This window comes from Narcine bancroftii, chromosome 1 (genome assembly GCF_036971445.1).
Source record: "Narcine bancroftii isolate sNarBan1 chromosome 1, sNarBan1.hap1, whole genome shotgun sequence".
Taxonomy (NCBI): domain Eukaryota; kingdom Metazoa; phylum Chordata; class Chondrichthyes; order Torpediniformes; family Narcinidae; genus Narcine; species Narcine bancroftii.
Window position 1 is genome coordinate 24,597,831 of NC_091469.1, and position 27,803 is coordinate 24,625,633.

Consider the following 27,803-nt stretch of genomic DNA (forward strand, 5'->3'; position numbering starts at 1 on the left):
CCCACCACATCCCTCTGCTACTTATCCTTCTGACTGGTTTACACTCTCTGTGGTCCCTTTTATTCACCAAGGCCTGAGCTCTCATGTTCCCTGAGAGGACGTTACTGCGACTGCAGAGGTTGTGTTATAAGGAGAGAATTGATAGTTGGGACCTTTTTTTTCCTTTTAGACAATAGACAATAGACAATAGGAGCTGGAGTCGGCCCTTCGGCCCGTCGAGCCAGCACCGCCATTTTACAGATCATGGCTGATCACTACCATCAGTACCCCTTTCCAGTCTTATCCCCATAACCCTGAACTCCTTTGCCCACTAGAGTCTTATCTAACTCTCTTTTGAACATAATCAGCAAATCTGCCTCTACCACCCTCTGTGGCAGAGATTCACACTTCTCTGGGTAAAAAAATGTTTTCTCATCTCCGTCCTAAAGGGCCTACCCTGTATTCTTAAACTATGCCCTCTAGTCCTCGTCTCCCCCATCATTGGGAACAAGTAATCCGACTTCACCCTGTCTATCCCCCTGATGATTTTGTATACCTCAATCATGTCCCCCCTCATCCTTCTAAACTCCATCGGATACAAGTCCAGTTTTTCTAGCCTTTCAGCATATGTCAACCCCGCCATCCCTGGAACTAACCTTGTAAATCTGCGCTGCACACCCTCTATAGCTAGTATGTCCTTCCTCAAAATTGGAGACCAGAACTGGACGCAATACTCCAGGTGGGGTCTCACCAGGGTCCTGTACAACTGCAGAAGGGCGTCTCTGTTCCTATACTCCAATCCCCTCTTTATGAAAGCCAACATGCCACTAGCCTTCTTCACAGCTTTCTGAACCTGCATGCTAGTCTTCAGTGACCGGTGAACAAGTACTCCCAGATCCATTTGCTCCTCCCCACTCCCTAGCTTGTCTCCATTTAAATAATACTCAGCTTTCCTGTTATTTCCCCCAAAATGGATAACCTCACATTTGCTTACATTGAACATCATCTTCCATTCAGCAGCCCACTCCCCCAACCTGTCCAAGTCCCTCTGCATTTTCCTGACATCCTCCTCACACCCAACACCGCCACCCAGTTTCGTGTCATCTGCAAATTTGCTCAAATTATTAATAATCCCCTCATCCAAATCATTTACATAAATTACAAACAACTGAGGACCCAATACCGATCCCTGCGGCACTCCACTCGTCACATCCTGCCATCCTGAAAAAGACCCGCTTACCCCAACCCTTTGTTTCCTATTTCTTAACCAATTTCCTATCCATGTCAGCACCTTATCTCCAATACCATGCTCCCTGATCTTGCCCACTAGTCTCCCGTGCGGTACCTTATCAAAGGCCTTCTGGAAGTCCAAATACACCACATCCACAGGCTCTCCCAAGTCCACCCTCTTTGTCACATCCTCGAAAAATTCCAGAAGGTTAGTCAAGCATGACGTACCCTTAAGGAATCCATGCTGACTAGCCCTTATACTATTATTTCTGCCTAAGTGTTCTGCTATTACTCCTTTTATGATAGACTCCAATATCTTCCCCACCACTGAAGTCAGGCTGACCGGTCTATAATTTCCCGTTTTCTCCCTCCCTCCCTTCTTAAAAATCGGCACCACATCAGCCACTCTCCAATCCTCAGGGACCTCCCCCGAATCTATGGAACTTTGGAAAATGTCGACCAGTGCTTCCACAATTTCCATAGCAACTTCTTTAAGCACCCTGGGATGCAGCCCATCAGGCCCTGGGGATTTATAAGCCCTCAGTCCCAACAATTTACTCACAACCTCCTGTTTCTGGATCCAGATATCCATTAGATCCCCTACTTCCCCAGGAAAGTTCCCCAAGTCTCTTGACACCGCATGACCATTACCCCCTAACTGACCATAACCTATATCCTCCTTGGTGAAGACAGTTGCAAAGTATTTGTTCAATTCCTCAGCCATCTCCTTGTTTCCGATAATAATTTCACCCTTTTCCATTCTTAATGGACCAATTTTGGACCGAACCAATTTCTTCCTCTTCACATATTTAAAAAAGCTTTTGCTATCCTCCATTATATTATTTGCTAATTTCCTCTCGTACTTAATTTTCCCCTCTCTTATGACTTTCTTAGTTACCCTCTGATGCTCTTTGAAGGTTTCCCAATCCTCTAACTTCCCACTCCGCTTCACTATCCTATACTTACTCCCTTTGGATTTGATATTACACTTGATTTCATTAGTTAGCCACAGCTGCCATTTGCATCTCCTAGAGCCTTTCCTCCACTTTGGAATAAATTTGTCCTGAAACCTGTGAAAAATGTCCAAAAATACCTGCCATTTTTCCCCAGTTGTCCTCCCAGCTAGTGTATCTTTCCATTTTATTTTGGCTAGTGCCTCCCTCATAGCTGCATAATCCCCTTTATTTAACTGCAGTACAGATGCTTCCAACTTCCTTTCTTTTTCCCTTTCTAATTGCAGCTCAAAAGCAACCATACCATGGTCACTATTCCCTAATGGCTCCCCTACATCGAGGTCACTTATTAACTCTGCGTCACTGCACAGCACCAAGTCCAGAATCGACTTCCCCCTGGTAGGTTCCTCCACTAGCTGCTCCAAGAAAGTATCTCGTAGACATTCAATAAACTCAGTCTCTTGTGCTCCTGCCCCCGTCTGATTATCCCAGTCCACCTTCATGTTAAAGTCCCCCATAACTACTGTATTGGTACCACTTTGACATGCCACTCTTAATTCCTGATTTATACTTCTACTGATATCTAAGCTACTTTTCGGAGGCCTGTAAATGACCCCCATTATGGTCCTCATGCCTTTACAATTTCTTAATTCTATCCAAACAGACTCTACCCCACCTGTTTCAATGTCTTTCCTTTCAAACGCCTGAATTTCATTTCTTACCAACAGAGCTACCCCACCTCCTCTTCCTAACTTTCTGTCTTTTCTATAGGACGTGTACCCTGGAACATTTATTTCCCAATCCTGCCCTTCCCGCAGCCATGTCTCCGTTACTCCGACAATATCATAACCTCCCATTGCCATTTGTGCCTCAAGCTCATCCATTTTATTCCTTACACTCTGTGCATTCATACACAATACCTTGATACCATATCTCCTTTCTCCCTCCACCTTTGTTCTCGATGCACTTGCCCCTACTCTCCTATTCTTTTTAGTTCCCTTTTTCCTTATTGTTTCACCGTCTAACGGAAACACCCCTATATTCACTCTCCTATCTGCTTCCCTATCAGTCCTGTTCCCTTCCCCCTGCCAAATTAGTTTAAATCAAATCTGACAGCATTTTTAAACCTAACTGCCAGTATATTGGCCCCTATTGCATTCAGGTGTAAACCATCCCTCCTGTTATGGAGGTTATAAAATTATGAAGGACAGATAAGATGAAAGGTTGCAGTTTTTTTGAATCCCAGTGTAGGAGAGTATTAAACTAGAGGACTTAGTGAGAGGAATGAAACACAAAGTCTGCAGATGCTATGATGGTAGTAAAAAAGAAGGGCTCAGGCCCGTAACATTGGTGATATAGCTTTACCTCCTATGGACAGAGCGAGACCTGCTACGTTCCTCCAGCATTAATGAGAGGGCAAAGACTTAAAAGGGACCTGATGGACAACTACATAGAGGATGGCTTCCATTCAGAACAAACTGCTGGAGGAAGTGGTAGGGACAGGTACAATTATAACATTGACAAGAAATTTAGACAGGTACATGGATAGAAAAGGATATGGACCAAATTCACAGGTAAATGGTACCAGTAGTCATGTATCTCATGCCCCACCCACCCCCCCCCCCCCCCAACACTTTGCACACCAGATCCTAGACTCACTGGTGCCTATTTCCTCCACTCCTTTTCACATGCAGGGTCTTGGTTTGCCCATTCACTTTAAACATAATTTAGTTTATTTTATTTATATAGCATATTTAAAACAACTCACATTGACCAAAGTGCTGTACAGATCATAAATTACATCTTAACTTAAGCAACAATTTAAAGTGCAATATAAAATGGGCACTCAATGTTCAGAATTGTACATACAACATGGTAACAATCAACAATCACCTCAAAACGCTTGTGAGTGAAAATACAACTTAAACCTGGATTTAAAAGAGTTAAAAGAAGGAGCTGATATGATGGAGGGAGGAATTTGTTCCACAGTTTGAGGGGCTGCAATACTAATGGCTCGATCTCCCCTGAGTTTATGATTTGAGCGCAGAATGACCAAGCAGCCTAAAGTGGCCGATCTGAGGGGCTGTTAAAGTGGAGTAGGGGATGAGGAGATTGGTGATATAGGAGGGGGATTGTCCATTATTAATGGCTTTGTAAACAAACTGGAGAACTTTAAAATCTATTCTGAGCCATACTGGGAACCAGAATAGGGGTTATATGGTCCCTCTTCTTGGCTCCTGTCACGAGCCTTGCTGCAGCGTTTTGCACAAGTTGCAGACGGGATAAGGACTGACTAATACCTGTATATAGAGTTAGAGTAGTCCAAACGGGAGAAAATGAGGCCGTGGATAACTTCTTTGAGGTCTTTCAGTGCCAGAAATGATTTGATTTTGGCAATAGTGTGGAGCTGGAAAAAGCTAGCTTTTACTACTGTATTGATTTGTTCGTCAAACTTGAAGGTGGAGTCAAATATCACACTGAGGGATTTCATGTGTGGTTTGATGAAGGTGGATAAGTTACCAAGGGTATTGGAGATAAATTTTGTTGGAGTTTGGGAGGGGGTGGGGGAAATAGGATGATCTCAGTTTTGCCTTCATTTAGCTGCAAGAAGTTTTGAGCCATCCAGCACTGTCCTCCAGACAGTCGTTGGGCTTCAGGGGGAGATAGAACTGAGTATCATCAGCGTAGCAGTGGAAGGATATGCTGTGATTTTGGATGATATGGCCGAGGGGAAGCATGTACAAGGGGAAGAGAATAGATCCTTGTGGGACTCTGTTAGAAAGGGTAGTAGAGGAGGATGAAAATTTGCCCATGTTGACTGAGAAAGTCCTATCTCTAAGATGATACCGACAACTAAGATGACACTGACACCGACCCTCTGCCAGAGGAGAACTATTTAAATAATATGATCCAAAGTATTGAACGCTGCACTAAGGTTCAGGAGAATTAGAATGGCAGAGCCCCTTTAGTCAGTGGCGAGGAGCAGGTCATTGTAAACTCTTAGTAAGGCCGACTCTGTGCTATGGTGGGCCTTATAACCTGACTGGAATCTATTGAATATGTTGTTTTGATGTAGGTAGGGCAACAGTTGGCTAAGAACAACTTTTTCGAGGGCCTTCGACAGGAATGGAAGTTTAGAAACAGGTCTGCAATTTTTGGGTGTGATGGAATCTAGGTTGGGTTTTTTTTCAGGAGGGGCTGGACCACAGTACGCTTGAAATAAATTGGAACTGTCCTGGTGGCTAAGGAACTGTTAATAATAGAGAGGATATTATGACCAGCTGTGTCGAAAACATCCCTCAGGAGGGAGTAGGGATAATGTCGAGGGGGCAAGTGGTCGGCTTCATGGCGAAGCAGAGAAGTGGGTCATTAACTGACCCACTAGAAAACATATCATGTTACATCTATTGGAGTATTAATATTAGTAACATTCAATAGTATGGAAATTCTGCAGCCCAGCACCGCAAAAGGTTTGAGTGTTTATTGGATTTTATTTTAATGTGATAAAATGCCACAAGGGTTTTCACAAGAACAAAAACAAACAATGGTTGATTTAAAAGACAGAGTATATGGGTGGAACAGTTTAGGGCAAGATTTTCGAGGTTTGTACAATCAGTGATGGTGGTGGTGGAATCCCAGTTGGTGATGTGCAGAAGGTCAGAACAGGAGGAGAGGGGAGGATGTGGAGCTTGGACAAAATGACAGAGGTGGACAGGTAGAAAGACACCAATTCCATAGATCTGTTAAAAGACAATGGATCAAAGGGAGTGTGTTACCTTTCAGGAGTGCTGTTAGAATGGCTAAGTCAATGTCTTGATGTCCCTCTGAGCCCATTCTGAAGACCGTAATCTGAAAAATGACAGAATTAAAGCATAGTTGCATTACTTATGGAATCTAAACTTGTGATACTTTTGGGAAACTTTGTGCAGTTCTTGAAAGAAACCACTAAACAAAACAACCAAAGCTCGCCCAACTCAAAGTTCAAAGTACCTTTTATTGACAGGCATTAAAAATGTAGTATACATGATATTCTTCAACTTTTGACTGCTTTATGGCATGTAAGGAGTCACCAAAAGCATTGTACAGTACCCCTAATGGGAGGAAGAGAAGGAAAAGAGAGCACCCTCTATGTCCAGCATTCCCACCACCTCTGCAGCTGCACAAACTCCAGTTCAGACCACGGGCATTCCGAGCTCCAGATGAAAACCTCCAACACGATCAGGATGTCTTTTGGGAGCTCTTCTTGCCCTCAGCACCCTCTTGAATCCCAGTTACAATACCTGGTTCCCATGAGCCAGTCTCCAGCAGCCCGCAGCCTGTGTGAGTCCTTCGACCTCAAGTTGCCAAAGCCCATAGCCTCTGTGGGCCCTTCAGCCGCTGAGCCCTTCGCTGGTCCGCTGCCATGTTCACCATCATGTAGGGTCATCTCCTATATTTCTCCTGTTCAACTGGGAATGGGGGGGGGGCATTGTTCTCCCCATTTCTGGTGCCCTGCTACTCTCCTGTGGTCACAGGATTTTTAAAAAACCCATTGGTTCTTTTAGCCCTGTGGAGCTGCACTGTGTCTCCACTCCCTGCTCTCCTGGGTCTGCACCAGTGGCACCACTGCCAATTTTTAAAAATACATTAGTGAGTGATTGGTGAGCTACCTGCACAAACAAGGGATGACAATTCTTGACAGTAGTATTCCTTAAGGACCCATCTTTTCTTGAATTTCCCCTCCCAAATGCTCTCCCCAAAGTGATTCCAATCTGCTCATCCTCACTAAAGTCCAGCTTCCTGCTGTCAACCATGTTCTTTGATTCATGGTTGCATCATTTTTGGCTGTCAGTCAAACAATCACTCAACTTCTGTGTCCACCATTGGTGCAGACAACAAACAAAAGCAAACAATTTTGTTGAATGCCTCCTGTGATTTTTGTTTCCTGAGCAGAGTCATGGAGATTATTCTACAATTCCTGGAGACTCTGGAGCAACCTTGGAGGCTTGATTCTTAGTTTAATTTGGTTTGGCGCATCCGTTGTAGAATATCACCCACTGTTCAGATCTAGAACATCAGTGTCCCCTGGATACTAGCTCTGTGCCTCTCACTTAACTGCAGGTACCCAGCCAGCTCTTGCTCAACTACATTAAATTCTTCACAAGTCTGTCTGACATATACCTGCTCATTGGAACCTGTGCTGGGGTAATTATGCTTCACTGTTGAACAGAAAGGAGTGGAGAAAAGAAGAGAGACAGCCCAACCAGTGAGTAATTTGACTTGAGTTCACAAAATCAAAATTCCCTCTTCACTGTCAACAATTCCAAGAAATCCATATATCAGACTGGGGCAGAGGTTTAAAAAATATAAGGCTTTTGGGCGTTCAGGTAAAGCTGTTCATTTTCTGAGTGAGTCTTCAGGTTAATTGTTCCTTCTTGCCCTTGGTAGCAGAAATACTAGTGACCTCTCGTGTTAAATGAAATTTGCCCTTATGATGTTCACAATTCACCACCAAATAATCTGAGATCCAGAATAAACTTTCCCTCTTTCAAATTTATTTTTGTGATAAAGGTAGATAAGTCAATATATATATATTTTTTCTACCTTCTATTTCTTGGCACATCTTCCTGTTACAGAAAAATCACGATATGGTCCATATTCTTGGGAATGCAATCACCAGCTCAGGGTTGCCTGCAATGCATTGGTTTCAGATGGTGGCTGTCTTTGTATCAGATGGATTTGGGACTTCTGCAACTATGGCGCAGTGTGACCTGGTCAGACATGTCTTATTTTAGATGCGATGATAAACCAAAAACTCCTGCGGTTAAAGGTTCCCCTAGAATTACTTCAGAGAGCAGGGGATTTCATCTATGTAACCTAGGGCCAACATTTACTCCCCCAACTAACATTGCTAAATAAAATTAATGAATAATTACCACAGTGCTCTTTGTGCGAGCTTGCTGTGTGAAACTTGGTTGCTATGTTTTATGCACAGCACTTCAAAAAGTCTGTAATGACCATAAAGTTTCTTGGGGCATCATGAAGGATGATTAGGAAATGCTTTCTTACAGAGTAGTTAGGGCAAACAACTGCAGAATTGACAACCATAGTCATAGAGTTGTAGAGTCTTACAGCACAGAAATAGGCCCTTTAGTCCAACTTGTCCATGTCAACCAAAGTGTCTACCCAAGCTAGTCTCATTTGCCAGCTCTAGTCTGTAGATTAGATGGCAATGAATTACCTCACACACCATGAGCAATAATATCCATCATTTCTCACTGCAATACAAAGTGGTAATTTGCAGGTCTAATTCCATTCAATGAATCACCGCAATTCATTAGCAAAACCTCAGCATCTGCAGACTTACCTGCTTAATAACAAATCATTTGCAGACTAATCAGTTACATTTTGAAAGCACAGAGGCTAATACAGAAACAAAAAGAAAACCCTGCACTTTTATGGGCATGTATTAAACATGAAATCACTTTATTTTTGAATAGATTTAATGGACAATCTGGAACCACATAAAGCTCAGCTTGGAAGCCATTCAATATCTTATTGCAATTGTGTCACAATGTTTAGTGTTTGTCATCTTAATCTGGTTCTGAAGGAAAGGCAATAATATTTGTTTACTAATATATGTTGACTGATGCTGCAAGAAATCCACTAACAAAGGATTGAGTAAGTTCCTCTGATGAGTTTGATGGCTGTGAATGGAACCTTTTGCAAGCAGTTTCACATTTTAACCTAACCTCGGAGTGATGTGGGCACTCACTTTGAATTTCTGTTGCATTGTTGATGGTTTCAGGATGCCGATCAAATGCTGAAGCGTAGTTGAAGCGTAAGAAAGAGAGCAGCCACTTTATGCACAGGAAATATTGACATGATTATGACTGGTTTTAGCAATGGTAATCATCCAGTAAAAGGTGGTCAAGAGTCCAGGAAGAAGTCCCCTCACATCTGCTTGAGATCCCAGCTGAACGTCACCTCCAAATAACAGCACTACCTGCAGTGCAGGGCTGTGAACAATGCTACAGCTTGCAGAACAATATCAACTCAGACAATAGTCCAGAGTGTTCTACATGAGCATTTGAGGTGAGACTGAAGCTCACTGAACACCAGGATTCCACTGAAGCTCCAATCAATGCAAGATGAGGTTCAGATGGAGTATAAATGCCAGTAATGATTATTTGGGTTAAATGACTGTACTTGAATAGCCTATGTAACTAATTAGCTTTTTAACATAAACAGTGTTGGAGTCATTCTCCTTTTCGAGCAGATTAGGCTTGAAGTTCCATTGAGTGCCCAATTTGGGAACTGAGGCATACTGATTAGAAAAGTTTTTTAGCCTGAGCCAAATGCACAGATGACAAGGAAAGGGGCCCAACACTGAGTGAGAGGAAAATAATTAATCTGGTTCCCTCGTTGCTGATTGGAATTGGCATTCACATGACTAGGATAGGAGACTGGTATCAGGATCTGTCATCCAGACACCTGGGCCTGAGATAATGGTTCAAATCCCATTACTGATGCTGTGAAACTTAATTAAGTACATTTGGAATTTAATGAGCTTGTGTTGTCAGCAGTGGTGACCATAAAACTGTTGGAATGCTGATGCCCTTCAGGGGAAAATGTCTACAAACCTTATTCAATCTTCCCTGTTTGTCATTCCCTGCGTCAGAGTAAGATGGGTGAAATTTAATTGACCAAAGAAAGTGCAATTCTGCACACTTGGTTCAAAGACAATTAAGGAAGGGTGCTGATTGCCAAGCATTTTTAAGACCCCCACCCACCGTGTGAAGCTAATTTTCTCGGTAATCGGCCGAGAATGATGAGAGTGTTTTGCGTGAGGGTGAATTGAAAGATTTACTTTTGCACATTACATCGATACAGAGATATGCTGAAATATTGCTCACACAATCGAATGTGACATTATACATGTCGTAAGATAAATCATTTCTGCAAACCCTCCACAAGATTTGTGCATGCTGGTTACAGGGTTGGGGATAGGAATGGGATTGCTGGACCATTGGCATGTCTCCCTGTGGGGTTCTTGCCAGGAACTTGGATTACTGTGCTTACCAGCAGATTCAACAATACCTTAAGGGGTACTGTACTTAAAGGTGAAAGATTGACAAATACAAATGTCCATGCTTTGGGAAAAGAGCAGAGGAAGGTGTGGGACTAATTGTGGAGCTCTATCAAAGAGTAGAAACCGACATGATGAGTTGAACCTCTTTTGATGCTGTAGCATTTTAAGGTAGGAGTTTTCTTGTTTTTTTTTTTGTTAATGGCCTTTTGTTGAAACTGAAAATAAGAATTTTTCTGATTCACCTTGGGAAATAATTGCCTGATAATGGGCCTGCATTTGCTGGCAGTGGGCAAGCCACCCTCACCTGTTGCTGATGTTCAGAAAGCATTTGGATTTTGATTTTGTGTGTCCCTTGATATTTACTTCCACAATGTCACACTGTTGTCTGTAAGTGGGTCAGGGCAAGTGAGGAGTTGGCTGGGCAAAACTTCAGCTAATCCAGGCCCTTGGATTTAGATGACTGTTACAGATGTTTCTGAATGACGCTTTATTAAAAATATATTAAAAATAATATTTTAAAATGTTAACATCTGCAAAAGATATGTTAAAGTTCCAAGAAGAACTTTCACATATAATAACAAACTTAAACAATTCAAAGAGAATGCAAGTTTCCTAGCTCCTCTTCCTGTGCATTCAAAATGAATGGGTTTGCTGTTCCTGCTGCATGTCAATGGTCTGTCTCACCATAGGGAGGACTGATGAATTCAGCAAGTTTGTGCTCTTCTTCGAGACAGGAAGATCAGGATTTTTCCTTTGTGTGGAGAACCTGAACTTTTTGGCAATCTGATAGCTGATGTCCAGGCAAGTGTTGGAAGTTCGGCAAGGCAACTGGCAGCATTTCCCAGCAATTTTGAACCCTTGCTTTCTTTTCAAGTGATCTGATCCATTTGTGCATTATACCTTTTAGCTTCAATGTATACTACTTGGTCTCTAATCTATCTTCATGAGCCAAATAAGCAAATAAAAAATTTGGACCATTAAAATATTTAAAAAAAATATTTTACAATGAAAGCATTGGACCTATATTTTAAACAAATCTGTTTAGCTAGATGAACTTACTTCATGTTAAAAATTCAATGCATTCAGGGGAAACATTTTAAACCTTGCGTAATTAACAGGCCTGGTAAAATAAGAAGATGATTCATTGTCCTTTGTAGGAAAATGCCAGATGGATTAATAACTTGAGAAGTAAATGCCAAATGAGAATTACATTTCTGCCATTTCATCATCCTCTAAACTTCTAAGTAATTTTCACGTTACTGGATTAATTGGGAGTGTATTGATACACAGGATAAAGAACGACGACCGCAGAGAAGATTCAGCAGCTAATAATGGAATTAGAGCTAATTTCTATTGAGGAAGACAAAACTGGCTGGTGATCCTTTCAAAGGCCCACAGGTGACTTGATAGAGAGGTTTAAGGTTATGAGTATTTGAGAAAATGGATGTGCAGATTTAAACTTCTGGGGGGGGATACCGAGAATCAGGGGCTATTAATAGCACAAAATAAATTTAATGAAGAATTCAAGAGAAACCTCTTTAGCCAGGGAATGGCAAGTGTATGAGAGGCTGTTCTGAAGAGCAGGGGTGGACATAAAGAAAGTTCAGATTCTGCAGATACAGGAATCCACAGCAAAAAAATTGCTAGAAGAATTCAGCAAGTCGGGTAGCATCTGTGGAGGGAAAAGGACAGTTGGCATTTTGATTTGAAACCCTGCCTCATTCCTGAATCCAAAGAATTGGCTAGCCATTTCCCTCCATTGATGCTGTGAAACATGAAAATCTGCAGATGTTGTAATTTGAAGTCAAAACACTAAGCAGATCTCATAGCATCCATAGGAGATAAAGATGTATTGCTGAGATTTCTACCCAAGCCCTTCCTTGTCCATTGATGCTGCCTGGCTCACTAAGTGTTTGTGGAAATGAATAGAGGCCAAATGAACATACCCGGGAGGGAGGTAGAGAGGGAAATTCTGAGAGGCAAGAGTATTCTTGGGTTGAGAAAATCAAACATCAATTAGACTGAATAGAGAGAACATTTATTTCCCTGTGATAAATGTTCTGCACTTTATGTATAAATATATAATGGCTTATTCATAAAATTGTCTGCTATTAGAAGTAAAACACCTTATATTCCGTCTTGGCAATCTCCAACCAGATTTCTTCATTATCGACCTCCAAATTCCATTTATCCCCTTCCCTGTCCTCTCTCTTTCCCTACCCCTTTGTCTCCTTTCCTCCAGCTCCCCCCCCCCTTTGCTTCCTTCTCTATCAGAGAACAACCCTCCTTAGCCCTCTGTCCTCTCACCCTATCACTTCACCTATTACCTCCTGATCTGGGCTCCTACCATTTACCCTTTCTCTCACCTCTCCCTTCACCCCCAGCCTTTTGGTTTCTGCCGATGGTGCGTAACCAGCTGAGTTTCTCAGGATTTTCATGTACTCCACTATTTGAAGTTTACTCTTTGGGAATTACTATTGGCACTTATTCCTTTCAATTAATATGACAGAAATTGAGGTATTTGCATGTAGCAGCAAGAGAGTTATTTTAATGAAACTATTCACCTGCATGTAACCCTACTGTAAAAACACAATGCTGGAGAAACCCAGCAGGTCAAACAGTGAACTTTATAGCAAAGATAAAGCTGCATAACCAACACTTTGGTCTTGAGACCTTCATCAAGGTAACCTTACTGTTTCCATTGGAAAAAAATAACATATAATTTAAAAAATAAAGTCACATTATTTGAACTAATTTGGGAACCGTACATGAAACATCACGGAGAGGGAGGGCTTCCCTCGGACCTCCACCCCTTAAAATGATAAGAAGACAAAATGATTTGATCCAGTGTGTAAAAGTAGATGACACATTTTTCTTGTTTATTTTTCATTGTATGATGACATTGTTTAATGGTTTTATTGTATTGTATATACTGAATGTTTATTGGTTTTGGAGGGGGGTGGGAAGGGGGGTGAGGGAAGGGGGAGAAAAAAGGGGAGAAAATGCCACTGTATATCTAAGAGGGAAATGTTTGTATGTATTTTGGTTGATATGGTTCACAGTGTGAAAAATTAAAAAATTATTAAAAAAGAGATAACCTTACTGTTTTAGTGAGGTTGCTCTGTACGAATAGGCTGTAAAGTTACTGACATTATGAGACCACACTTTAACCATATAACTGTTTACGGCGTGGAAGCAGGCCATGTCGGCCCTTCAAGTCCACGCCGGTTCACTTGAACAACTCCACTAGCTTCCCCCTCCTGTTCTCCACCCATAACCCTCCAACCCCTCACATCCATGTACATAACCAACCTTCTCTTAAATGACAGAAGGGACCCTGCCGCAACTATCTCTTTTGGAAGATCATTCCATTCTGCCACCACTCTCTGAGTGAAAAAGCATCTTTTAATATCTCACCTAAAGTTTTGCCCCTTTACCCTAAAGGATGCTACATAAATAGATTCTTCTTTCTTGACCAACTGATTTTTCCAGCACGTTTTGTAAATATAGATTCTCCCAGAATCTGTAGAATTTTGCTTCAGCAGGCTGATCAAGTGCAACAATAGTGGAAGGAGATTTCAATTATTTATCAGCAGACCCTAAGGAGATTGCTTTCAGTGTCCATTATATTTCTTGCCAGGAGTGACATCTATAAAGTCTAATACATTTGTACCATGGAGGGAGTTTCTGAACACTTGTGAAAAAAAATTAGGCTGTGAAATATTTTTAACAAGCTACCGAACTCCACATGCACAAAATATGATGTGGTCTGTGTCACATGTTAAGGAAACTGAAATGCAAGGATTATAGTCTGAGGCTTTCTACCTATGTTTAACAACAAATTCTTGCATTTATGTAGCGCCTTTTGTGGTAAACCACTGTTTGTATATTTAACTGTCTGGGCACGCCCATTGGCTGACTGTATCTGTGGGTCCTCCCATAGACTCCTGAATAAAGGTGACTGTTCCACAGCCCCCTCCCCAGTTCAGGACAGTCGACCAGCATGGATGTTCCTCCATTCTATTGTGAATAAAGGCCTGTCAGTTTTGCAGAACTTCCAGTCCTTTGCATCACCTCTATTGTAATCTCCCACCATGTTTCATTGAATATTTATCAAGCAAAATCTGACACTGACCAAAGTCAGGTGATATTAAGATAGGTGACAAAAACCTTGATGAATGAGATTGGTTTTAGAGAACCTGGAAATCTGCAAGAATGAAAAATTGGAGGAAACAGATTTGAGTTTGTAGGGCTGGAGGCAATACAGAGATAAAGAGTGTGCGACTGAGGGTAATGCGTGTATTTTAAAATCTAGGAGCTGCCACAGCAAGAGTCGGTCTGTCAGAAGGGCGTTCTATATACCATGCTTGAATATTTGAACAGGTCACTGAGCAGTGTCAGTACAAATCAGCGACATCGATGTTGGTGATCTACACACGGGCAAAAATCAGAAGGGGATCACACTCAAAACACAGTATAGCCCCACAAACTAGCAAAGGGTAATCCCAAGTATAGATGCATATTGATTCAGATTATTCATTAAACGTACCCAGCTCAAGTTATGCCATTAAGTATATTCATCATTTGAATGCACATGACTAATATTCAACATTCATCATTAAACATTTATAGTCGCTTCCCTAAGAAATAACTGTTAAATATTGCATTAATTTTTCTAATATATTTATAAATTATTTCTATTTATTCACATAAAATGTAACTGCCTAAATTATTGAGAACAAAATGAGTGAGTTTTCACTGAAACAATAAATACTGTATTGCTGATTTTATTAAGTATTACATCGAGTGATTTAAGGAAACATTCTTGAAGAAAAATGTTTTATTTTGTGCCTTTGTTAAGCATGTTTAAGAATCTTGCTCATGGCATGGTGAAATTCCTTAATAGGTCCAACTAAGAGATTTAAGACTGATGGTGAAGTAAAATACCTAGCTTTGCTAGCGCAGCTGTGGAATTCTCTGCCCAGATGAAGCAGTAGAATGCTGCCTAATTAAATGTATTTAAGACACGATTCAAAAAGTTATTGAACGATAGGGGAATTAAGTGAACAGGTGGGTAGGTTGAGTTGAGTCCAAGGTTAGATCAGTTATGATTTTATTAAATAGCAGAGCAGTCTCGACAGGCCAGATGGCCAACTCTTGCTCTTATTTCTTTTATTCTTATATTTTTATGTTCATCTTTCACAACCTCATGATGCCCCAAAGGGGTTTTTAATAAAGTACTTCCAAAGTGACATTACTATGCAGAAGAAAAATCTGTACACCGCAAGTTCCCATAAAGAACAAAGTGAATTTAGAATAAAGAGTATTTAAATATTTATTTTAATATATTTACTTGTGAGAGAACACAGTTGGCTTTGTTTAACAATATGTCTCCAACAGCGCAGCATCCCCACAGTTCAGACTGGACTGTAATCTGCTTGAGGAATTCAAGAGGCCAGGCAGTGTCCATGGAGGCAAAGGGATAGAAGGTATTGGGTTGTGATACTGCACCACAACAGAGTGCAGAAGGGAGATAGCCACATAAAGAGGCGTGAGAGAGGGGGTGGTAGGCAGGGAGGAGAATGATAGGCAGATGGTCAGCTGGGGGAAAATGGGTGGAGTCAGGTCCCAGTGGATGGTGAGTGATAGGAGGAGACAGTTAGGGAAATGGAGAACATAAGGGTCACATGGAAGCAAATGGGGGGTCTAGAAGGTGAAGGTAGAGACCCGAGTCTGGAAGGAGACAAGTGGAGTTCCTGGAATCTGATAAATGAGTTTGGATAGGGAAGGACTGGCAGGTGGCTGGGACCAGTTGGGGGAATGGGAATGGGAATGAAACTGGGTGACAGCAGTGGGATGTTGGGCAAAGGAGAAAGAAAGGAACTTGATTCCTTCCATAGGGTTGTAAACTGCCCAGTCAGACTAGGAGGTATAATTCTTCTAATTTGCATTATGGCATTACCCTGGCAGTGGAGAAGACTGAGCATGGAGAGGTAGGTATGGAAATGGGAAGAGGGATTGAAGAGGCATGCAACCAGGAGCTCAGGATGCCCATTGCAAACAGAGCCCAGGCGTCCCACAGAATGATTGCCTAGTTGGCGCTTGGTATCATTGATGTAGAATCAGGAGCACCAAATGCAATGGACCAGTTGGAGGAGGAGCATGTGAATCTCTGCTTCACCCGGAAGCTCCTGGGATAGTGGTGAGGGAGGAGGAGTAGGGACAAGTTTTTCACCTCCTATAGTTGCAGGGGAAATCCCAGGCAATGGGCAGGGTGAGCAAAACAGGGAGTTGTAGAGGGAATGGCCCCTGTGGAAAACAGAAAGAGGTGGAGAAAGGAAGATGTAATTGGTGGAGGAAACCCATCACAGTTGGTGCAAATGAGGAAGGGTGATGTGCTAGATGTGGAGACTCCTAGGGTGAATGATGATGTTGGCAGGTCACCAGTGTCCCTTACAGTTCATGAACATGGCTCAGGCCATCACATCCACATTTCCATCCCCTCCCTTGACTTCATCTACAATAATTGCTGCCTTGGAAAAGCAATCAACATATTAAAAGCTTCATCTCACCCACCACACTCTCTTTCCCTTCCCCTTCATCATGAGTATGAGATCACTCACCATCAGATTCAAGGAAAGTTACTTTCCCATTGTTATTAGACTCCTGAATCAATCCAACCCAATATAATAAAATTATATAGTCTGTTCCATATTAGCTGATCTCTCTCTTTAACTATGCACTTTTGTACCAGATCTTACCTGTTGTACTATGTATGGGATGGCTACTGATTTGCTCTCAAATACTCCACCATATACATGTGACAACATACTTGAACTAATACTATTTGAAATATTAAGAATTTATAGGTTTTTAAAAAGTCTTCTGTATCTGGAGTTTACTGCAAAAAAAAAAGGCTAACGTAATTGGAAAATCCACATCCAGTTCTTGTTGCTGAAAATTCATTCACTCATTGGGAATTTAAGACCTCCTGGGAAGATCAAGGGACTTTGTTCTGCCATTCAACAAGATCATCATGGCTCCGCTTTCTACCAATTAACCACAATCATTCAGCTCAAACTACATCAACTCGGTGACTGCCATATTGCTTGAATCCTACTCTAGATTGGCTGAGAATGTGTTCCCCTCTCCCGTTCCACTCCATGCTAGTCCCATGGTCTCACTTACCTTTTTCAGCCAGCATTCTGGGAACCTTGCTGCAGAATAGTTCACGAGAAGCTCTCAGGCTTCAAGTGGTGGAACCATCCCTGACCGCTTTCTGACATTTCAAAGGCCCTTTCAACACTCCCCACATTTCTCTCGTCACTCAGAGGCATTGAGAAACAGTTGAACTACAGCTAGTTAATTAAAATAAAAGTATCTAATATAATCAATAAAAATAAACTTTGTTAGAAATATTTCAAGTACTGTAAAGAACATAGCGTAAAATGGAGTAAAATAAAACTTGAACGACACTTACTTTTTGCATGAAAATCAATGACCCTGTTCAGATGAAGGGTTCTGGTCCAGATTTTTCAGTCAGCGCAAGGCTGATGTAAAGCTGGAAGGCCAGATGTGAAGTGCCTCCAGGTTCCCAGCTCAAGGTGATTTGGAATTGCCTTTGGTCTCAGGGCTGAGTCCAGCAGCAGAGCAGGAGAGCAGATGCACTGGCACCTGAGCTCCAGCTTGTCCAGTTTCCTCAACAACATGCACAGACTCAGAAGGTACTGGCAGGTAGGATGTCACTGAAAGTCAGGCAAATCGCCTGCCAAACATTAGTGCAATTGACCCTTTGTTATCTATCCTGGACTGGCTTCACATTTAGTCTTGGAACTGTTGATGGATGTAACATGTTGGACTTTTTTTCTTTCCCACTGTTATCAGAGTCCTGAAAGCTCTATTAAAAGGAAAATACAAAGCCGGTTACAGATAACTTCCCAAATATGTTAGGGATCCAGAGGTCTAGAGAGGGGGAAGAACTGCAGAAAATAAGTATTAGTAAATAAATAGTACTTGGGAAAGTAATGGGGCTAAAGGCTGACAGATCCCTGGGTCTGCTAATCTACTTCCCAGAGTTCTTTAACAAGTGGCCCCGCAAAAAAGGGAGGCCTTGGTGGCCATTTTCCAAAATTTTTTAGTCTCTGGAACAGGTCCTACAGATTACAGGATGGCAAACGTAATCCCATTGTTTAAAAAAGGTGGGTGAGAAAAACAAGAATTACAGACATAAGCAAACAGGGCCTTTGGCCCAATGTGTCCCTGCCGACAATGTCGTCGACTTGATCTGGTCACATTTGGTCCACATCCCTCCAAACCTTTCCTATCCATGTACAAGTCCAAAAGTCTCTTAAATTTGCATTTGCCCACATCTCCACTGGCAGTTCATTCCATGTATCCCCCAATCTGTGTGAAAAAGGTGACCTTTGGGCCCTTTTTAAAATCTTTCCCTTCACCTTAAGTCAATTCCCCCTTAGTTTTAGACCCTCTATCCTGGAAAAAGAACCAGATTATTTACCTTCTCTTCCCCTCATGAGTTTATAAACCTCCGTTAGTCCCCCCTCATCCTCCTACCTTCTAGCATATCCAACCTCTTTTTATAAGGGCAGCACAGTTAATGTAGTGGTTAGCGCAACACTATTGCAGTGCCAGCGTCCTGGGTTCAAATCCAGCATTGTCTCTAAGGAGTTTGTATGTTCTCCGTGTCTACATGGATTTCCTCTGGGTGCTCCAGTTTCCTCCCACATTCCAAAGACGTTCAGGGTTGGTAGGTTAATTGGTCACAGAGTGTATTGGGTGGTGTGGGCTTGTGGGCTGTTAACATACTGTATCTCTAAACTAAAAACTAAATCTAAATTCAAACTACAGTCACAGTGAGATTCTTGTGAATCTTTTTTGAGGAAAATGTGAGAACCTATTGAAAAGGATGCAATGACAGAAATCTTGAATTTTAAAATTTTAATTTAGACATACACCATTTTTGTCCCATGAATTAGTGGTGCCCAATTTACACCCCATTGACCTACGCCCCGGTATATTTTGAATGGTGGGAGAAAACCCATACAGACATGGGGAGAATGTACAAACTCCTTATAGACATCGCAGGATTTGAACCCTAGTCCTGATCACTGGCATTGCAAAGGCAACATGCCACCCACCGTGCTAGTTGGATATTAACAGGTTTGAAGTTCATGAAAAGGAAATAATTTTTTAATATCCATTGGAGTTATTGGGAAAGTAATTAGTATATTAAATGAGTGAAAACAAGTGGATGTGATATTTTCAGAAACTTTTAAGAGGCTGGTATATAAAATTACAGCACATGGGCTTGGACAATCTATGGAAATTGATTGAGGAGGAGGAAGCAGAGACGGAAAAGATGGCTCTCTTTCCAAGTGGTAGGTAGTGACTTGTGGAGTACCACAGGGGTCAGCTTGAGTCCCATTTACAACACAGTATAACATTTCCAAGTTTGATGATGAAATAAAGCTGGGAGGAGACATAGCCGTGAGGGGAATGCAAAGAGGCTCCAATGTGCATTAGACAAGCTGGATAAGTGAGTGAATGATTGACAGATGCAGTTTAATGAGGATGAACGTGAGGTTATCCACTTTGGTTCTAAAATCTAAAAATTAGATGATCTGAATGACAATAAATTGGGAAAAGGAGATCTGCAAGTGATTAGGTCAGGAAGATGAATGATATCTTTGCCTTCTGTAGTAGGGCAAGGATATCTTGCTGAATCTCATGTACATTAGTGAGTCCCTATCTGAAATTTTGTGTGGAGATTTGAATTCCTCATCTGAGGATGTTCTTGATAAGAAGGCTTCTTGGTCTGATTCCTAGGATGGCAGGACTGTTGTGTTAGAACAGATGACTCAATTGTGGAGTCATGCAGCACAGAACTTATCCCTGCTGACCATGTTGACATTCTGGATTAGTCCCATTTGCCTGCATTTGGTCAATATCCTTCCAAGATCATAACATATAGATCCAAATTGATTGTCAGAATTGTGCCTCCATCTATAGTTTCCACAATCCACCCTCTAAGCGAAAAGTTTGCCCTTCAGATTTCTCTTTAATCTCCCCAAACTCATCTTAAGCTGCTTCCCTCTAGTTCTAAATTGTCTACCCTGGGAAAAAGATGATGAGTTGGGCATATGCTCACTGGAGTTCCTGACAGGGGAATCTCAGAAAAAATTATAAATCTTACATTATAATAAATAGAACATTCTAATACAATTAGACAGATTAGATACTGGGAGGATGTGCCCAATGGCTAGGTCACAGCTTCAGAATATGGAGATATTTGGAACCAAGATTAGTTGAAATTTCTTCACCCAGAAGGCGAATCCATGGAATCTACTACAGGAGGCTATGGAGGCCAGGTTATTAAACATATTCAAGGAGGTAGAGATATTCCTTAATGCTAAAGGCATCAAGGAATAGGGAAGGACGCAAAAGTGCTGGAGAAACTCAGCAGGCCATGGAAGACGGTTGACGTTTCAGACCTGAACTAGACCCCAACATCTGCCGACTTCTTGTTTACCTCCAAGGAATATAGGAAGAAGGTGGGAGCAGGATAGTGAGGTGAATGATCAGCCATGATTGTGTTAAATGGTGATGCAGACCTGGATGAGTTGATAGCCCATTCCTGTCCCGTTTTCAACCTTTCTGTGAAATCCCTGCTTCAGAACTAGTTCCATATTCAATCTTGCTTCAAGCATTAGCATTTAAAGGCAGATGTTTGGCTTATCATAGATCTGCTGGCTCTTCAAAAGTGTTATCTAATTACCTAATTCTTCCCTGGCCAGCTTTTCCCACCTAATGTTTCCTTTTCAAATATTTATCCATACTTCTAATGCAATTCCCTCATGAATTTGCCTCTGCTGCCCTTTCTAGAATATGTTCCAGGTCATAGCAGCTCAACAGGTGAATAAACTCTCCTCCTATTCCCTCTAGCACTTCTACCAATTATTTAAAATTAAGATCAAGATAAGGTTCCTGTTTTATTTCCTTCTGTCAAAATCATTGAATCAAGTTGCTTCCATATAATTTGCATAATTGCTGTTTGTATCGTATTATCGGTTATACAGTATTTGAAGCAAAAGGGATTATCAGTAAAGCAACTGGAACAAATTTTTATGAGGAATATAAATAGGAGGCCTTTCAGCCCCTTGAGTCTGCTGCACCATTCAAAAAGTTTATGGCTGATTTATTTTTCTGTTGGTTCCGTTTTTCACCCCAATCCTCTTATCCTGTGATTCCTTTTGCATCCAAAATCACATCAGTCTCAAACTGGAGTGTAATTAACAACTGAGCCACTACAGAGAATTTTAAAGATTCAAAGCTTTTTGATTCTTTATAGAGTTCTCATCTCATCTGCTAAATGTGTGAGAGAGAGGAGAGAGAGAGGAGAGAGAGAGGAGAGAGAGAGGAGAGAGAGAGGAGAGAGAGAGGAGAGAGAGAGGAGAGAGAGAGGAGAGAGAGAGGAGAGAGAGAGGAGAGAGAGAGGAGAGAGAGAGGAGAGAGAGAGGAGAGAGAGAGGAGAGAGAGAGGAGAGAGAGAGGAGAGAGAGAGGAGAGAGAGAGGAGAGAGAGAGGAGAGAGAGAGGAGAGAGAGAGAGGAGAGAGAGAGGAGAGAGAGAGGAGAGAGAGAGGAGAGAGAGAGGAGAGAGAGAGAGGAGAGAGAGAGGAGAGAGAGAGGAGGAGAGAGAGAGGAGAGAGAGAGGAGAGAGAGAGGAGAGAGAGAGGAGAGAGAGAGGAGAGAGAGAGGAGAGAGAGAGGAGAGAGAGAGGAGAGAGAGAGGAGAGAGAGAGGAGAGAGAGAGGAGAGAGAGAGGAGAGAGAGAGGAGAGAGAGAGGAGAGAGAGAGGAGAGAGAGAGAGGAGAGAGAGAGGAGAGAGAGAGAGGGGAGAGAGAGGGGAGAGAGAGGGGAGAGAGAGGGGAGAGAGAGGGGAGAGAGAGGGGAGAGAGAGGGAGAGAGAGAGGAGAGAGAGAGGAGAGAGAGAGGAGAGAGAGAGGAGAGAGAGAGGAGAGAGAGAGGAGAGAGAGAGGAGAGAGAGAGGAGAGAGAGAGGAGAGAGAGAGGAGAGAGAGAGAGGTGTCCGAGTCTCTCTTTCTTCTTCTCTGTAATCTCTTTTATTTTAAATCATACCTTGAGGAAGATCTCAGGCCTGAAGCGTCAGTAGTATATACTTCCCTCCTACGGACACTGAGAGGCAGGATGACTTCCTCCAGCATCTCTGTTTTTAATACCTCCCGCCTTTCCTTCTCTCCACCTCACTTTCATATCCCTCTCAGTTTTGCTTTCTCTGATAATTTTACAATACCAGCATTCCCAGTTGCTTCAACAACAGTGAATGCAAAAATCCAAGAAATAGTCAATGCTCAAGAGAATTAAAAATTAAGCTCTTATTTTTACAAGCCATGCAAAAACCCTGTCATGGTTATATTAACCTCAATGCAGTTTTTGTCCAAATTCTTTCGCGTAAAATTCCCCCTTAAATCCCCTTTGTCTCTTTCTCCACCTTTAAGCCTCCCTTTAAAACAAGACATTGACCAAGCTTTTATCAACTGTCTTAATCCTCACCCCACCCCACCAAATTCGACTCTCTTGGGAAAGATCAGAGATGTTTTTGATATTTTGCTATTAATTATAAGGTATGGCATAAAAAGCATTTGATTGTCATGTCTGATTGCTCACCCTGTGCATTCTCTGAACTGTAGGGGACAAATAGGCCAAACACTCTACGTAACTCATGACAGAAAGATGCCAACTCTGCCGTGGTCACTTGAAACATTTAAATCAACTTACCTTTAGACAAATAGAGACAGAATGAGATGTCCCAAGTAGTGGAACCCATTGAAGTGCCCCTTTACAGAAAGTCTATAAACTTATGGAGAGGCATAGATAGGATTGATAGAATCTTCTTTTCCCCAGGATGAAAATGTCACACACTAGAGGGCATGTGTTTAAAGTGGAGGGGGAGTTTAAAGGAGATTTGTAAGACAGATATTTTCTGAGTGGTAGGTGCCTGGAACAGGCTTTTAGGAGTCATAATGGAAGCAGTGGTTCTCAACCTTTTTCTTTCCACTCTCATACCACTTTAAGTATTCCTTATGCCATTCTTTGGCTTGGCTTCGCGGACGAAGATTTATGGAGGGGGTAAAAAGTCCACGTCAGCTGCAGGCTCGTTTGTGGCTGACCAGTCCGATGCGGGACAGGCAGACACGATTGCAGCGGTTGCAAGGGAAAATTGGTTGGTTGGGGTTGGGTGTTGGGTTTTTCCTCCTTTGCCTTTTGTCAGTGAGGTGGGCTCTGCGGTCTTCTTCAAAGGAGGCTGCTGCCCGCCAAACTGTGAGGCGCCAAGATGCACGGTTTGAGGCGTTATCAGCCCACTGGCGGTGGTCAATGTGGCAGGCACCAAGAGATTTCTTTAGGCAGTCCTTGTACCTTTTCTTTGGTGCACCTCTGTCACGGTGGCCAGTGGAGAGCTCGCCATATAATATGCCATTATGCCATTAGTGCTCTGTGATTAGTAAGGGGTTGCTTAGGTGGCATGTGAGTGGGAAGGGAAGGTTGAGAATCACTGTTCTAGACCCAATTGTTACTGAAATATTTTGCTTGAGAAAAATTGTCATTGGCCCATTTCCTTTGGAGAATCATTGCTAAAAATTAAGATGATTTTTCAAGAGATCTACTTTTAAACAGCATCAGGACTAATTTGGAACTATGTAGAACAGACAGATTTAATTGATGAGGGCTATTTTGGTCTCTGTGTAATGACAAGGAAAATGTATAGAATCCAAGTAATTCATAGTAGAGAAATAAACCATTTGGCCCAATGTCCTTGTAAGAATTTGCATTCCAACAACCCTCCTCCTACTCCACTCTATTTCATTCATCAACGTATCCTTCAATTCTCTTTAGTTTTGGACTCACCTAATCCTGGGGGGCGGGGCGGGGGGGGTGGGGTGGGGTGGGGGGTGGAAACATAGTTTCTAGTTCAACATTTATACACAAAAATAAATACTATTTTAAAGATATTAACCTCTTGGAAAATATGAATGAAAAAGAATTTGGATGGAACTCTTCCTGTCGATATGTCTTCATGTTGGTGATCAATCAGTCTAATATTTCTCTAAAGCAGCCATTCTCAATGAGACCACAGCATATTTAAGTAAACCATTGTTTTATTTCACCTCATGAAACATAAATATTTTAATCTTTTTTATGCAGTTGGTAGGAGAGAAGTACGGAAGAAACTGACTAAACGATTGCTTCACAGGGACGGGGGCCCATAAACTGTGAGCGGAGCCCTGAGGGGGCAATAACCAAAAAAACGTTGAGAATGGCTGTTCTAAAGGTCAAGACTACTGCATCAGAAACCTGTTGATGCAGCCAAGTACATACAACAACTGAAATAGTTCCTTCCCTTCTTTGTTGGAAGAAAGAGGAATAAGATCAGAGGATAAATTGCATTCATTCTAATGTGTTGCAGAAATCTGTCTATTATTAGTTCTGGTGGTGAAGCATTTGCTGGTAGGTATTAACAAAGCACAAAGACATGATGTTTAATGTTTTTTTTATATAAAGAAAAGTCACGTAACAATAATAAAGATTAAATAATAAAAAATATAATGTCAAATGCTCACAAAATCACTGGAAATAATACACCATAGCATTCAAATTATAAACTACAATACAAAACACAAAGCAGCCTCTCTTACACTGCAGCAAAAGGAAATAATTCCAATAAAGAAGTTGTAATATACAAATTAGGAAGAAAGCATTTTTTTTTCTTTTAGACAAAAATACGGAGCACGTTCAGTTTGACAATGGCTTTCTTGCATTTCCTCCATTTCCATTAGCATTGTTTCAGTTGCTTTGGTCCCAAGCCTTGGAGTTTCCTCCCTAAACTTCACACCATATCTTGAATAATATCCTTAAAGTTGACCTTTTGGTCATACAATATCTCTTTATGTGGTTTAGTGTATTTTTTCATTTTGTTAGAGTTCCAGTGAAGCATGTGTGGAATTTTATGTTGGAGACTGTGTACAAATGAAATGTTGTTACCAAGTGTGGACTTTGAACTGTGCAAGTTCCTACTGAAGAACTCAAACTTAATGTGTAAACAGAGAATGCTGAAAACACTCAACAGGTCAGGCGGCATCTATGGAGAGAGAAAATGAGTTAACCTATCAAGATATCAATGAGTCCTCAACCTGAAATGTTAATTCTATTTTCCTTTCCACTAAATGCTGCCTAATCACTGAATGTTTCCAGCATTCCGCTTTTATTTCAGATTTCCAGTATCCGTGTGTATTTTTAAAAAAATTCAACAGGGTCATTCAACCTTGCATCATCCTATCCCTGAATCTCACCCTTTCAGTCCTCTGAGCTCAATATCAATTACTGGAGTAGTTCACTTTTGATTGTATTTGCGATAACCCAATAAATTTAAAGTTACAAATATAGACATTAATTCTTTACTCCTCATCCAAGATGCCCAGCAAACTTCTATAACAGAGTCCAAACTGAGTTTGCCTTCCAACCAGTAACCAGCAGTTAAATGAGCTCATTAAGCTTACTGCTAAGATCTGTCACTAATATTGACTATTAATATCTGTTGATAAACTTCCATTAACACACCTGACATAATAAATCAAGGCATTCTCGCATTGCTGATTTTTTTTTAAAAGGCTATGGGCAAATTGGGAATTTTTTTTGAGGAACATACATTTGTTTTATTTAAAAATTAATCAGCTGAATTAATTTTTTGCAAATGAATTGCAAAAAAGATTTTTTTTAAACTGAGTGCGTGCATTTTGTGGGAGGATCAGTAATAACCCCCTTTACTGCTTTGTTATACAGGGAGGAAGTGGGCTTCCCATTTAATATAAATATGCATTAAAGCAAAAGGAAAAATCACATTTAAAGCTGTTATGAATTACATTTTCTTGAATGCAATTTCCAAGCCTTCATTAACAATTCTATTTGTCTTTTCAAACTGCATTTTCAGTGAACAAGGACTCTAGATCCTCAAAAGATTATGTCCCGAGTATATTTTCTCAAAGGCCATGGGGCTGATTATTTAGAAGGGAGCTGTTTTTTCACTTGGAGGATACCCAATCTATGGACTTTTTTCCCCCAGAGGCCACGTTATTGAGGAGGTTCAAAGCTGAGATCGATAGACTTGCAACTGAGGGAATGAAAGGCTGTGGGGATTGGGCAGCAAGGTGGAGTTGAGGCAAAGAATCTCATGGGCCGGAGGTCTAGGACTGAAGGCCGGAATGGCCTTTTCCTGCTCCTATTACTGATGTCTTTTTTTGTGTGGTCTTTGAATATAGATAAGGAAACGGGATTAAAATAAGTTTTGTTGTAACTGTGCAGGGTACTGGTGAGGCCACACACAGCAAATCTGGTTTTCTACCTTGAAAATAGATTGGCTTTGGTGATGATGCACAGGTGACCTGCCAGGTTGATTCTGGAAATGGGTTAACTTTTAAGAAAAGACTGAGTAGCCTGGAGTTAAGAAAGATGAGGGTAAAATCTTATAGAAACATATAAAATCGTGAAAGGAATAGATAAGATAGAAGCAAGTAGGTTGTTTCACTGACAGGTAGGATTACAACTGGAGGACATGCACTCAAGTCTTAGGGGGACAGATTTAAGATAGGGATGAGGAAGAACTGTGACTGCTGGTGTGTAGTGGACCTGTGGAATTCTCTACCTAATGAAGCAGCAGTGGCTGTCTCATGAAATGTGTTTAAAGCACAGATAGCTTTTAGGGTTCAAGGGAAACAGGCAGGCAAGTGGAGCTGAAGTCCATGGTCTGATCACCCATGGTCTTGTTGAATAGCAGAGCAGGCTTGACAGGCCAGATGGCCGACTCGTGCTCCAATTTCTTATGTATGAAAGAGAAGAAAAAAAGAAATCCACAAAAATGAGCATCCCAAGAACAGGTGACCTTTCACCTCAGATAAATAGGAGCTAAACACCAATTTTGTGAGATTAACAAAACCTACAGGACACCTGAAAGAAGTTTAGACTATCACTTTGGTCTCTCCAAATATTTTGCAGTTTTATTTTCTATGTATTCACATGAAGTAAGTATTCTTGGGGAAGTCCTTTGAGCTGAATAGTTTGTTGGGCATGTAAAAATCAACTATGTCACTAGATCTGAAGTCACATATTGGTAAGGAAGATTAAGAACAACAGATCCCATATTCTGAAAGCATTAAAGAATGAGGTGAGTTTTTGCAATAATCTCATAATGGTATTGCTGATACTAATCATTTTAATGTATAAAAATTGAAAAACATACATACAGAAATATTGAAAGCCAAGTTATTTTGACAGCTGGGAAATATCCAATCAGCTTTACAATGGACATCTAAAGGTAGGGTATGCCATGCTTAATGGCAAGTGTGTGGTGCAATGCAATTGAGACAAGTGGTTGGACAATGGGCAGAGGAAGTGGTGTATTGTCAGAGGTCTGTTTCTCAGTGTGAGGTAAGGTTTCCCATATCCTGTCCAATATTTGCCTGCGAGCTGAAGTCAGAAGTCCGGT

The 27,803-nt window shown here is 41.4% G+C and overlaps 1 protein-coding gene across 1 annotated transcript in view; it reads right to left on the bottom strand.

The window, feature by feature from the left end:
• The window catches only part of trpm3 (transient receptor potential cation channel, subfamily M, member 3), a 164,692-nt gene that overhangs the window by 103,599 nt on the left and 33,290 nt on the right, over positions 1-27,803 (bottom strand). Inside the window, exon 9 of the mRNA XM_069916634.1 lies at positions 5,939-6,011. Within this exon, the coding sequence (XP_069772735.1) occupies positions 5,939-6,011 (73 nt within the window). The remainder of the gene's footprint in view (positions 1-5,938; positions 6,012-27,803) is intronic.